Source organism: Cherax quadricarinatus, chromosome 60 (assembly GCF_038502225.1).
Source record: "Cherax quadricarinatus isolate ZL_2023a chromosome 60, ASM3850222v1, whole genome shotgun sequence".
Lineage (NCBI taxonomy): Eukaryota > Metazoa > Arthropoda > Malacostraca > Decapoda > Parastacidae > Cherax > Cherax quadricarinatus.
In genome coordinates this window covers 4647909-4659792 of record NC_091351.1, presented here as the reverse complement: position 1 = coordinate 4659792, position 11884 = coordinate 4647909, and the positions used below count along the sequence as shown (strand labels likewise).

The 11884-nt window shown below is 37.0% G+C and overlaps 1 protein-coding gene across 1 annotated transcript in view; it reads left to right on the top strand.

Moving 5' to 3' along the window:
- Positions 1 to 11339, top strand: part of LOC128694521 (organic cation transporter protein-like) — a 34082-nt gene extending 22743 nt beyond the window's left edge. The window contains exons 11-12 of the mRNA XM_070097842.1: positions 8964 to 9115; positions 9559 to 11339. Of these exons, the coding sequence (XP_069953943.1) occupies positions 8964 to 9115; positions 9559 to 9622 (216 nt within the window). The 3' untranslated portion in view covers positions 9623 to 11339. The remainder of the gene's footprint in view (positions 1 to 8963; positions 9116 to 9558) is intronic.
- Positions 11340 to 11884: the final 545 nt, after the last annotated feature.

Genomic DNA, 11884 nt, shown 5'->3' with positions numbered 1-11884 from the left:
CGAATACGCCTGCAGCCATATTTTTTCATACATCAGTTTGAACACCTTTCAGCATTTTACAACATTAGCATTTTCAAAATACCTGAATACTATGTTTTGAATACTAAAACAGTTACTATACTGATATGAATAGCCAAATACTTCTTGAATACTGTGTCATTTGATACTAAAATACAATACTTTTTCAAAATACTTGAAGTCACTTTAAAATAACATGAACATTAAACATTTGAACATTTGAATATTTAAAATACTATTATATTTAGTCACAATACGAATATTAAAATACTATTAAATACTTCAAAACATTTCATAACACACATTATAATACTTTACTTTAAATACTTAATATTACTTTAAATTATTATCATACTACTTGCATTATTTGTGGCCTTGTTTGATTACATATTTATTATTACGACAGTTAATTAATGTCATTAGTAAATTAAGATTACAAAAAAAAATTTATGACAGCTTCTAATACATACTGTGAAGACATAGTCATAGCTCACAGTCACTGTTTCTTTCTCGCTTGCCTTCTTTTGTCTATTATTGTGTGACACAGTACATCAGAAAGGTTAACACATTTACAATTACATTTTTTTTCAGCTTAGTTGTTTTCATCAGAAAGTTTCCACACAAATCAGGCAATATTTTTTCGGTATCTTAAGCTGACAATACTATACACATCTGTTTCATGAATATTTAAACATTATTTGAAAGGTTTCCTACATTGATATTATTGTAAACATTGCTGAATTAATAAAACATTTGAATAATACTTTTCAAACATTTGTTGAATACTAAAACATTTGAACACACAAAATACTTGAATATTTCAACAACATGAAATACTTCAAAAACATTATTTGAGTACTTCTCACTACACATACTTTCTCGAATACTACAAATATCGTTGAATAATAAACATACGCCAATACTTCAAAATACTTGAATACTAAATACTTGATACTCTTTTCAAAATGCTTGAACACTTCAAAATATTTTCGAATACGAACATTTCAAAACAGCGTTTTCTGAGTACTTACTAGCATTGCTTTAGTTTCCTACTAAATATACGTTATCAATAAACATTTTTCGTCACTTCGTGATTTTGAACACTTTCAAAATAGCTTGACAATTAAAATATTGAATACTTTAAAATATTTCATTTCTTCTGTCAATACGTGAAATACTTCAAAACATACTTGAGCTTCACTATACTACTACTTCTACAAACACAACAAATACTATTACTAAAATACTTGAAGATTAGCTAAAATACTTACAATTAAAAGATGAATACTTTTTCAAATAGACATTTTCAATTGGTTTGAATACACTAAAACATTTTAGTTACCAAAAGATTTTATATTTTTAAAATAATATTTATTACTGTGTATTTAGCTTTTCAAATAATATTGAAATACTTTAAAACATTATTTGAGTATTTCTAAATACACTACTAAGAAGCAAATACTGTTGAATACATTCTAAATATTACTAAATACTATAAGATTGCTACAGCTCTCACAACAGCTACAAGGCCCTGTTTGTCATTATTTTTTTCAGAGTGTCTAATTATTGTGAAATATATCATCACACTTGTTTTTTCAGCGCAATTTCTTTTAAGCTCATTGTATTGCGACACATTACACGAAAAGTCATTATTAACAAATCTCCATTTATACAAACAAATTTTTTGTGTCTTTCTAAAGGACAACAGTTTAGATCTGAAATAATAGCTGTTATTCACATTATTCAATACACACATAATATTGATATTGAAGATTATTGAGTTATTACTTCACTTAGTTTGGCCTCATCTTATTTTAATTTAGCCTGTTTGTTTGGCTCTACTTAACATCTTGCTCTTATTTGGTTCTACCCACCTTGGTAATTCTAATTTGGTTCTTTTATTTGATTTTATTTGGCTCTATCTATTCTGTTTGACCATTACTTCCAATTTGTCCTGGTCTTGTTCATTCCACCTACTAGAAGGAATCTATATCTTCAACTTACTTAAAATAAACACTTCCAGTGGGTCACATTAGGGCTCCAGAATTACGCTTTAATGACTCATTTTGGGATATTTAAGTTGTTTTAAACTTATTTAAATGAACATTATTTTTTCTATTAAACACATTGGTTTGCAGATATTACTAATGATTGTCAGAAACATTTTCTGAGAGTATAGACTATTTGTGTCACTTCTTCTCTCACCACTGGGGAATGTGAACATAATCTGTGTGATTTGAAGATATCGAACACTTCAGATGCTGTCTCAGACAGACAAAGACATGAAATGTGGGTAATATCTGGCGTAGAAAATCATCTCTTTCCAGATCGTCCAGTTCATCCTGTTCCACCTACCTAATTTGAATTTCCTACTTACCTAACCTCAGCCTAATCGAAACCCAGTTAACCTGATCAATCACTGATCTGATTCAATACACCTACCTGGACCTAATCTAAACTCAATTTACACTCCATCAAATACCTTATCCTAACCTGGCCTAACATCCTACCTAATTTCCAATTCATCAAACACCCTCGAATACTACCTTACTCATCCCAATCAACCTGTTTCAACTCAATGAATTTCCAATCACTCCAACTCAACCCATCCAAAATCCTATCTCCATCCCAACCCATCTCCCCCAAACTCCTCCCTCATTCTCCAGACTTTACAACATTAGCACAAAAAAAAAACTAACTCATACACTTATGACATGAGACATTACCATATCTAACACACTGACTAACTTTGAACCAACTCTGAACACCACTGATCTTCTTCAAAAAATGCTCTGCACATCATGGTGATCGTGATTTTTGTGTGAATAATTATAAAAAATGTGTGTTTTCTGTGATCTTGGTGTTGGGGATCATAAAATCTGGTAATCGTCTTGGATATAGTGTTCTTAGATAATGTAGGGTACAACAGGTTGATGTTACCAACCACCAAGTAACACAATGGGAGTGTGACGTCACTGGAGGTGAGCTCGTCGGTCCTGTGAGGTGAAACATCGTGTGTTGGTGGTAGTGAGGTGAGTGCGCTTAGATATTGTCAAATATGATTTTTTTTTGTGTGTGTGTGTGAAATGTTTATAAAAATGATTGTTTTCTGTGATATTAGTGATTTTGAGGTAAGTGAACATGGGTGATTGTAGTTGGTGATTGTCTTATATTATGTGTGTGTACAAGATATGTTTTCAGTTGATGGTGATCATGTACTAAGTGTTTGCGTATTAGGTTTGTGTTCATGCTTTTTTTTTTTTTTATGCGTCAAATGGGGAGGGAGTTCTTGGTTATAGTGATTTGAGGGGATTTCTATAAAAAGGATGTTAGATGGTGATGTTAAACTTAGTTTCTGGTGATTTTGACGGTGATTGGTTGTATTCAGTGGTGATTTGGTAGTAATCAGTAGTGTTTTTTGGGAGTATTCGGAGGTGTTTGATGGTGTTTTTTTTGAAGGTGTTCAAATGATGTGCAGAGCATTTTTTGAAGAAGATCAGTGGTGTTCAGAGTTGGTTCAAAGTTAGTCAGTGTGTTAGATATGGTAATGTCTCATGTCATAAGTGTATGAGTTAGTTTTTTTTTTGTGCTAATGTTGTAAAGTCTGGAGAATGAGGGAGGAGTTTGGGGGGATGAGATGTAATTTAATGAAATGTGTAAGTGTAGATAAATTAGAGCTGTCAAATCTTATTTGGGAGTAATCAAAATGATATTTTGGAAGTGCTTCAGTGTTGTTTGGAAATGTTCAAAAGTGTTTATGTGAGTACTCAAATGCTTTATGAGAGTGTTGGAAGTAATCTTGGGGTTGTTCTGTAGTGAGATGATAAAGGTTGTGGATGAGAGATATTGAGAAAAGGGGGTCTCAAATGATGTATGAGAGTGTTTTGAAGGTGTTCAAAGTAAAGTGAGTAGGTTAGGATAAGTTAGGTTAGGTTATTTTAGGTTAGGTTAGGTTAGGTTAGGTTAGGATAAGTTAGGTTAGGTTAGGTTAGGTTAGATTAGATTAGGATAAGTTAGGTTAGGTTCGTTATTTTAGGTTAGGTTAGGTTAGGTTAGGATAAGTTAGGTTAGGTTAGGTTAGGATAAGTTAGGTTAGGTTAGCTTAGGATAAGTTAGGTTAGGTTAGGTTAGGTTAGGATAGGTTAGGTTAGGTTAGGACAGGTTAGGATAGGTTAGGTTAGGTTAGGTTAGGTTCGGTAGGTTAGGTAAGGTTAGGTTAGGTTAAGTTAGGTAGTATTCGAGGTGTTTGATGGAGTTAGGTTAGGTTAGGATAGGTTAGGTTAGGTTAGGATAGAGGTGTTTGATGGAGTTAGGTTGGGTTGGGTTAGGTTAGGTTAGGTTAGGTTAGGATAGAGGTGATTGATGGAGTTAGCTTAGGTTCGGTTAGGTGAGGTTAGGTTAGGTTAGGAATTAGGTTAGGTTAGGTTAGGTTAGGATAGACAGTTGGTCTGGAAAGAGATGATTTTTCTACCTTGGATGTTACCCGCATTTCATGGCGTCTGTCTGTCCTGAGTTGGCGCAGGTGTTCATGATTATCTTAAATCTACCTTGGGTGTGAACCGCATTACCCAGTGGTGTTGGGGGGGAAGGGGTGACCCACAATGAGTCTCTCAGAGCGAGGAAAGTGTTTCTATTCGGAAATCGAGTAAATATTTCTACCATTGAGTGTGTTTACCAACAAGAAAATAATGTTCGATTTTACGATAAAGTTTTCAAAACTAATTTGGAAATATCCAAAAATGGAGTCGTTCAAAGTAATTCTGGAGTACTCTAATGTATTTTTTGGAAGTGTTCCAATATATTTTAGGTTAGGTTAGGATAGGTTCGGCTAGGTTAGGTTGGGTTAGGTTAAGATAGGTTAGGTTAGGTTAGGTAATGGTTAGGCAAGGTTAGATTAGGTTAGGTAAAGATTAGGTAAAGGTTAGGTTAGGTTAGGTTAAGTTAGGTAAAGGTTAGGTAAAGGTTAGGTTAGGTTAAGTTAGGTTAGGCTAGGTTAGGTTAGACTAGGTTAGGATAAGTTAGGTTAGGCTAGGTTAGGGTGTGTGTGTGTGTGTCTGTGTGTGTGTGTGTGTGTGGGATGTGGGATGTGGGTGTTGTGGGATGTGGGTGTTGTTGTCGAACTAGAGATACCGAAAAGACGTTATAAGTGGGTTGTTGATGTGACTTTTTCTGATGTAGTGTGTCCCCTTATTAACTTTAATGAACTAAAAGGGTTAAAACGAGAAAAAAATGGGAGGTGTGGGTGTTGTGACTTTCTGATGAAATTAGATAAAACGAGAAAAAATTGTGGGTGTTGTGGGTTGTGGGTGTTGTGGGATGTGGGTGTTGATCTTAGTTTATGGTGATTTTGGTGGTGTTTTGAGTGTATTCAGTGGTGTTTTAGTATTCAGTGGTGTATTTGGGAGTACTCAAATGGTGTTTTTGGAAGTGTTTCAGTGTTGTTTGGAAATGTTCAAAGGTGTTCAAAGGTGTTTTGAGTGTGTTCAAATGTTGTTTTTTTTGAAGGTGTTCAAGGGTGTTTTGAAGGTGTTCAAAGGTGTTTTGAGGTTATTCAAAGGTGTTTTGAGTGTGTTCAAATGATTATGAGAGTGTTTTGAAGGTGTTCAAAGGTGTTTTGAGGTTATTCAAAGGTGTTTTGAGTGTGTTCAAAGGTGTTTTGAAGGTGATGAAGGGTGTTTTGATTGAATTCAGCGGTGTTTTAGTAGAATTCAGTGGTGTAATTGGGAGTACTCAAATTGTGTTTTTGGAAGTGTTTCAGTGTTGATTGGAAATGTTCGAAGGTGTTTTTTAAAGGTGTTCAAGAGTGTTTTGAAGGTGTCAAAGGTGTTTTTGAAGGTGTTCAAAGGTGTTTTGAAGGTGTTGAAGGGTGTTTTGATTGAATTCAGCGGTGTTTTAGTAGAATTCAGTGGTGTAATTGGGAGTACTCAAATTGTGTTTTTGGAAGTGTTTCAGTGTTGATTGGAAATGTTCGAAGGTGTTTTTTGAAGGTGTTCAAGAGCGTTTTGAAGGTGTCAAAGGTGTTTTGAAGGTGTTCAAAGGTGTTTTGAAGGTGTTGAAGGGTGTTTTGATTGAATTCAGCGGTGTTTTAGTAGTATTCAGTGGTGTAATTGGGAGTACTCAAATGGTGTTTTTGGAAGTGTTTCAGTGTTGTTTGGAAATGTTCAAAGGTGTTTTGAGTGTGTTCAAATGTTGTTTTTTTGAAGGTGTTCAAGGGTGTTTTGAAGGTGTTCAAAGGTGTTTTGATTGAATTCAGCGGTGTTTTAGTAGTAATCAGTGGTGTAATTGGGAGTACTCAAATAGTGTTTTGGAAATGTTCATGGGTGTTGTGGGATGTGGGTGTTGTGGGTGTTGTTGTCGAACTAGAGATACCGAAAAAAGATGTTATAAGTGGGTTGTTGTTGGGACTTTTTCTGATGAAATTAGCTAAAACGAGAAAAAATTGTGGGTTGTGGATGTTGTTGTTGTGACTTTCTGATGTACTGTGTCCCCTTATTAACTTTAATGAACTAAAAGGGTTAAAACGAGAAAAATTGAGGGTGTTGTGGGGTGTGTGTGTGTGCGTGTGTGTTAGGTGTCATAGAGTTTTTTTTTTTTTTTGTGAAAATCTTGGTTATAGTGATGACATTAGTTAAAACGAGTAAAATTTGTTGGTAATTGATGAGGGTAGTGTAGTCGAATTAGAGTTACCGAAAAAAGATGATATAAGTGGGTTGTGATGAAATTAGTTTAAAAACGATATTCAAAGGTGTTTTGAAGGTGTTCAAGGGTGTTTATGTGAGTATTCAAATGATTATGAGAGTGTTTTTGGGGGTGTTTTGAGTGTATTCAGTGGTGTTTTAGTATTCAGTGGTGTATTTGGGAGTACTCAAATGGTGTTTTGGAAATGTTCAAAGGTGTTCAAAGGTGTTTTGAGTGTGTTCAAATGTTGTTTTTGAAGGTGTTCAAGGGTGTTTTGAAGGTGTTCAAGGGTGTTTTGAAGGTGTTCAAAGGTGTTTTGAGGTTATTCAAAGGTGTTTTGAGTGTGTTCAAATGATTATGAGAGTGCTTTGAAGGTGTTTTGAAGGTGTTCAAGGGTGTTTATGTAAGTATTCAAAGGTGTTTTTTTGAAGGTGTACAAATGATTATGAGAGTACTTATGAAGGTGTTCAAATGATGTGCAAGAGTACTTATGAAGGTGTTCTGGGAGTATTCAGAGGTGATTTGGGGGTGTTCGAATGATGTTTTTGGAGTATTTCAGTGTTGTTTGGAAATGTATAAAGGTATTTTTTGTGAGTATTCAAATGATTTATGAGAGTGTTTTGAAGATGTTCAAAGTAAAAGTGCGTATTTAACTTCGTAATATGTAAAATTGTGAGTAGTGAATTTAACGAAAGTGGATGTAAGCGATGTGGTGACTTTCTGATGCATGTGTCCCCTTATTAACTTTAATGAACTAAAAGGGTTAAAACGAGAAAAATTGGGGGTTATGAGTGAAAATTGTGAGGTGTTGGTTGGAGTGTGAGGGTTTGGGAGGGTGGGTAAAAGGGTAGACAAGATTCAACCTGTGTGCGCGTGACGTCACTGACATAGGGGTAAGTCGACAAGATTTAGCTTGTATGTGTGGTCCTTTTTAGTTCATTTAACTTAATGAGAGGAATACTGACCGCCGAGTAAACACCCTTCATTTGACCTGTAGTAAGCATGCCCCATAGGAGGAGTTCATTTGAATGCTTTACCCCCAGAGGGGGGAATCCAAAAAAACCTTGATCCAAGGAATTTCGAAAACCCCATAGGGGGGAATCCAAAACTTGTATTATCGAGAAATTTTGGGGTGGGAGTGAAAGTGAGAGGGGTAATCCAAAAATTTGATCCAAGGAGATGGAGACTTTGATTTCGAGAAAAACTTGATCCGAGGAGATGGAGAATTTCGAAACCCCCATAGGGGGGAATCCAAAAAACTTGATCCGAGGAGATGGAGAATTTCGAAAACCCCATAGGGGGGAATCCAAAAACTTGTATTATCGAGAAATTTTTGGGGTTGGGGGGGTGAAAGTGGGAGGGGGATCCGAGGAAGTGGAGACTTTGATATTGAGAAATTTTTTGGGGATGGGGGGTGAAAGTGGGAGGGGCAATCCAAGGAGATCATAAGAATTTCGAAAACCCCCATAGGGGGGAATCCAAAAAAACTTGATCCGAGGAGATGGAGAATTTCGAAAACCCCATAGGGGGGAATCCAAAAAACTTGATCCGAGGAATTGGAGAATTTCGAAACCCCCATAGGGGGGAATCCAAAAACTTGGTAATATTGAGAAATTTTTGGGGTGGGGGTGAAAGTGAGAGGGGGAACCTCAAAAATTTGATGCGAGGAGATGGAGAGCACAAGAAAATGAAATTCAAAAAAAATTCGAAAAAAATCGGAAAAAAATTCGAGGCGCGGGGGCGATCCGGACGACGCTGCAGAAGGCGCAGCAGAAGGCGCGGGCGGGGGTCGCGAAGGGGCGCGGGGCGGGCGCGCGGGCGGGCGCGCGGGCTGGGCGGGCGCGCGGGCGGGCGCGCGGGCGCGCGGCGCGACGGCGGGGTCGCGAAGGGGGGTCGCGAAGGGGGGGGGGTCGTGGGAGGGGGTACTGGTTGGGGGGTCAAGGGTGAGGTAGTCTCGAGGGCGAGGTCATGGTCAAAACCGGAAGTAACACCTAGGTGTGAAAAGGTGACCCTCCAGCTGCTGGTCCTAGACCGGATACACCGCCCAGTGGAAGGTCCTAGACCGGATACACCGCCCAGTGGAAGGCCCTAAACCGGATACACCGCCCAGTGGAAGGCCCCTAAACCGGATACACCCCCCAGTGGAAAAAATGACTACTTATATATATATATATATATATATATATATGTATATATATACATATATATATATGTATATATATACATATATATATATATATATATATATATATTTCTTGCCTAACTAGGGGCCCCTGGTACCCTGGGCGCCGTCAGTAATATTCGCGTCGTTGTCACTGATGGCGGGTGTGATCACCATGGCGCTACATGAGACAGCAGGCGAGGTGTTACCTGACACCATCACAGACCTCAAAAACATCGGCTTACGCAGGAATCGAGAGTAAGTTATCTATGCCGCAGTAGGCACCCCACCCTTGCCATTTTGTATGTTAAAGTTTGCTGTGAAGGGGTACTTGTTAAATGGCCGACAGTAGGGGCACTTTATTAAACGACTGTCAATAGGGATATTTTCTTTGTTAACTGACATAAGGTGCAGTACTTTCCTTGTTAATTTGGTACTTTCCTACTTAAATGGCAGAGAAAAAGCCTACTTTCATGCTATATGAGTTTCACTGTTATTTAATAAGGAAAGTGATTTATTAAATAACAGTGAGGGCGGCGGTAATTTATTTTTTAGCTTGTGAATTTTCCAAGCCAAAAATTCAATCTAAAATTGTGTAACATTTGCGTAACATTTTTGGCAAATTTCATATTAATTCAACTCTGATAATGGCAGACATTTTCTAATCCTCCACTAACGATAATGTTTCATTTCTTTTTCAGAAAAAATGTTGAATCCACAGAAATGGAGCAAACACGATACAAAGGCGGCAATGTGCAGGAGTAACTAAACTAAATTTAAGATTTCTTTCGGTCTGTTGCATGACACACGCCGAGGGGCCAGGAACTTTGGAGTTTGCATCTGTAGCCAGTGAAGGTTAGAATTATGTGTTGGATATTCGGACTAAACAGTTAGATCTTTTGCACGCAATAACGAAGGTACAGTAAACCGTATAGTTTGCGATTGACAAAAATACCATTGATTAACTTCGTATTTACATTACTATGACTAAGAACGAAATATTCGTGGAAAGATAATTTCAGTTTTAATTTCCGTTATTTGCCCAAGCAAGCCAAGACAACATTTCCTTTCTTCATAAAAATATTACGAACTCCAGTGTCATTACCCTTTTTCAAAAGGGTGTACTGGTAAGCCAGTGGAAGGCCTCGGTCAGATAACCAAAAGCTCCAGTGGCGAGTCATCATATGACTATGACCTGCGTCAGGAAACAATTAATTGTCCTGTTTCCTGATGAATCACACCTAACATAACTTTATTACCAGTTATGTTTTTATTCAGATTCAATGCACAAGTTATTTTATTACGAATGTCTTTAAATAATAATTTATCTATAAATGATTATAGGATTACCCATTAAAATTATTGTGACTTATTTGCTTTGTGGATCTTTTTGTTACATAGTCAGGCATATTTATAAGTGGTTCATTCCTCTAGCCTTATTATTAATACTTAAGTAATATAAAAATACATGTAAGCGTTTGTCTTCTACTTTTATCGCTGTTAATTATCAAACTTATAAATTAATGAGACATGTGTTGTGCAGTGTACAGTAAATGGACCAGTTACATGCGTATAACAGTTACAAAGTTGCATAGATAAGTAGCTAGGCATATATACATGCAGTTGCATACTCTAATATCAATATTAAAAAAAATTTAAATAAACATGTAATATTAAATGAGCACAACAAAACTGTGTTCACTCTCCCATCTGCAACACTGGTTTTAGTTCATGTCTTTTGTGAAGTATAAAGCAAGACTTTCGGATGATGGTTGTTAGTAATTTTGTACACAAGGTTAGATTCAGCTGCTTAACTCTGTTTTCCACTTTTAACACACCATTGCAGAAGATCACTCTACTTCTGAAAAGAAACTGAGCATTCGAGCGAGGTGATCACTCTGTTGTTACTGCTTCTGACACACCTCGTAGGCTAGCAATCCAAAACTAATGCTTCCATAAAAGGTGACTTATATTTAGCACGGAACACCATGAAGCTTAATATGTTTTAGAGAAATTAGCAATAAAAAGGAAGGTAGATGCTAACCTTATATTCATTGAGCACTTCGCTTCCCAAGTAGTCAACAGAGGAGTTCGAGTGGACGTCGAGGAAGGACACTTGGCCAGACACAATCTGAAGGTGGATGTCACAATACTGGTTGTCAAAAGGGTAGAGTGTGAGGTCGAACTGGCAGGCGTAGACCGTACTGTACTTCCTGCTCACTAATAAAGGATTGTCTTCTCCTGAGTACATGTCCACTGTAGGAAGAGCAAACAATTTTTTTAATGAAATTGGGTACATCAAGAATATGCTGCTACGCAATTTAACACCAGAGTTAAATAAAGAGAACAAAAACTAGCTATGTTTCCCTGTCATATTCCATCACAGGATGGTTTTTTCACAGTGTTAAAATCTAGTACATGTCTAATGCGGAGACAATGCACATGATGTAGTATATATTTAGAGTGTGATACAAGTGAGCAGCACGATGATAATTAAAAATTTACTTGCAACTATTTGAAGAAGAATGAACTTAAATAAATCTGTCTTTAAAGTAAATACTTTGTGTTTTAAATGATGCCTAACCTTCGCCCGCTGCACCTTCGTCCCTGCCCAACGCTGCAGTTCGTCTTTCAATGAGAGTGTTGGCGTCTATGGCCAACAGTGCTTGATCGATGGTGTCTGTATTGAGTAGTTTCACCAGTGGGGACCACAACTTCATCATTGTGTCTACACGTGGGCTGTTCAGACTGGCATTTGATTTAAGATTATAATATTGAAGCCTGTTATCAAACCAAATCATCTCTATTTCATAAGATAATTTCATGGACATTTGCACTGTTTGGACGTCTATAGATTTTATAACAACGTTTATAATAACAGGGAGCTTCGAGTCTTCCTTCCCTGGCACCCTCGGAGGCAAGTTCTGATGGTAGTCTTGGGGGAACAAGATGAGTTCACAATCCAGTTCGTCACTTCGATCTCTACAGTCATATTTAAGATCACACCGGTAGTGGTGAGGGATGCAG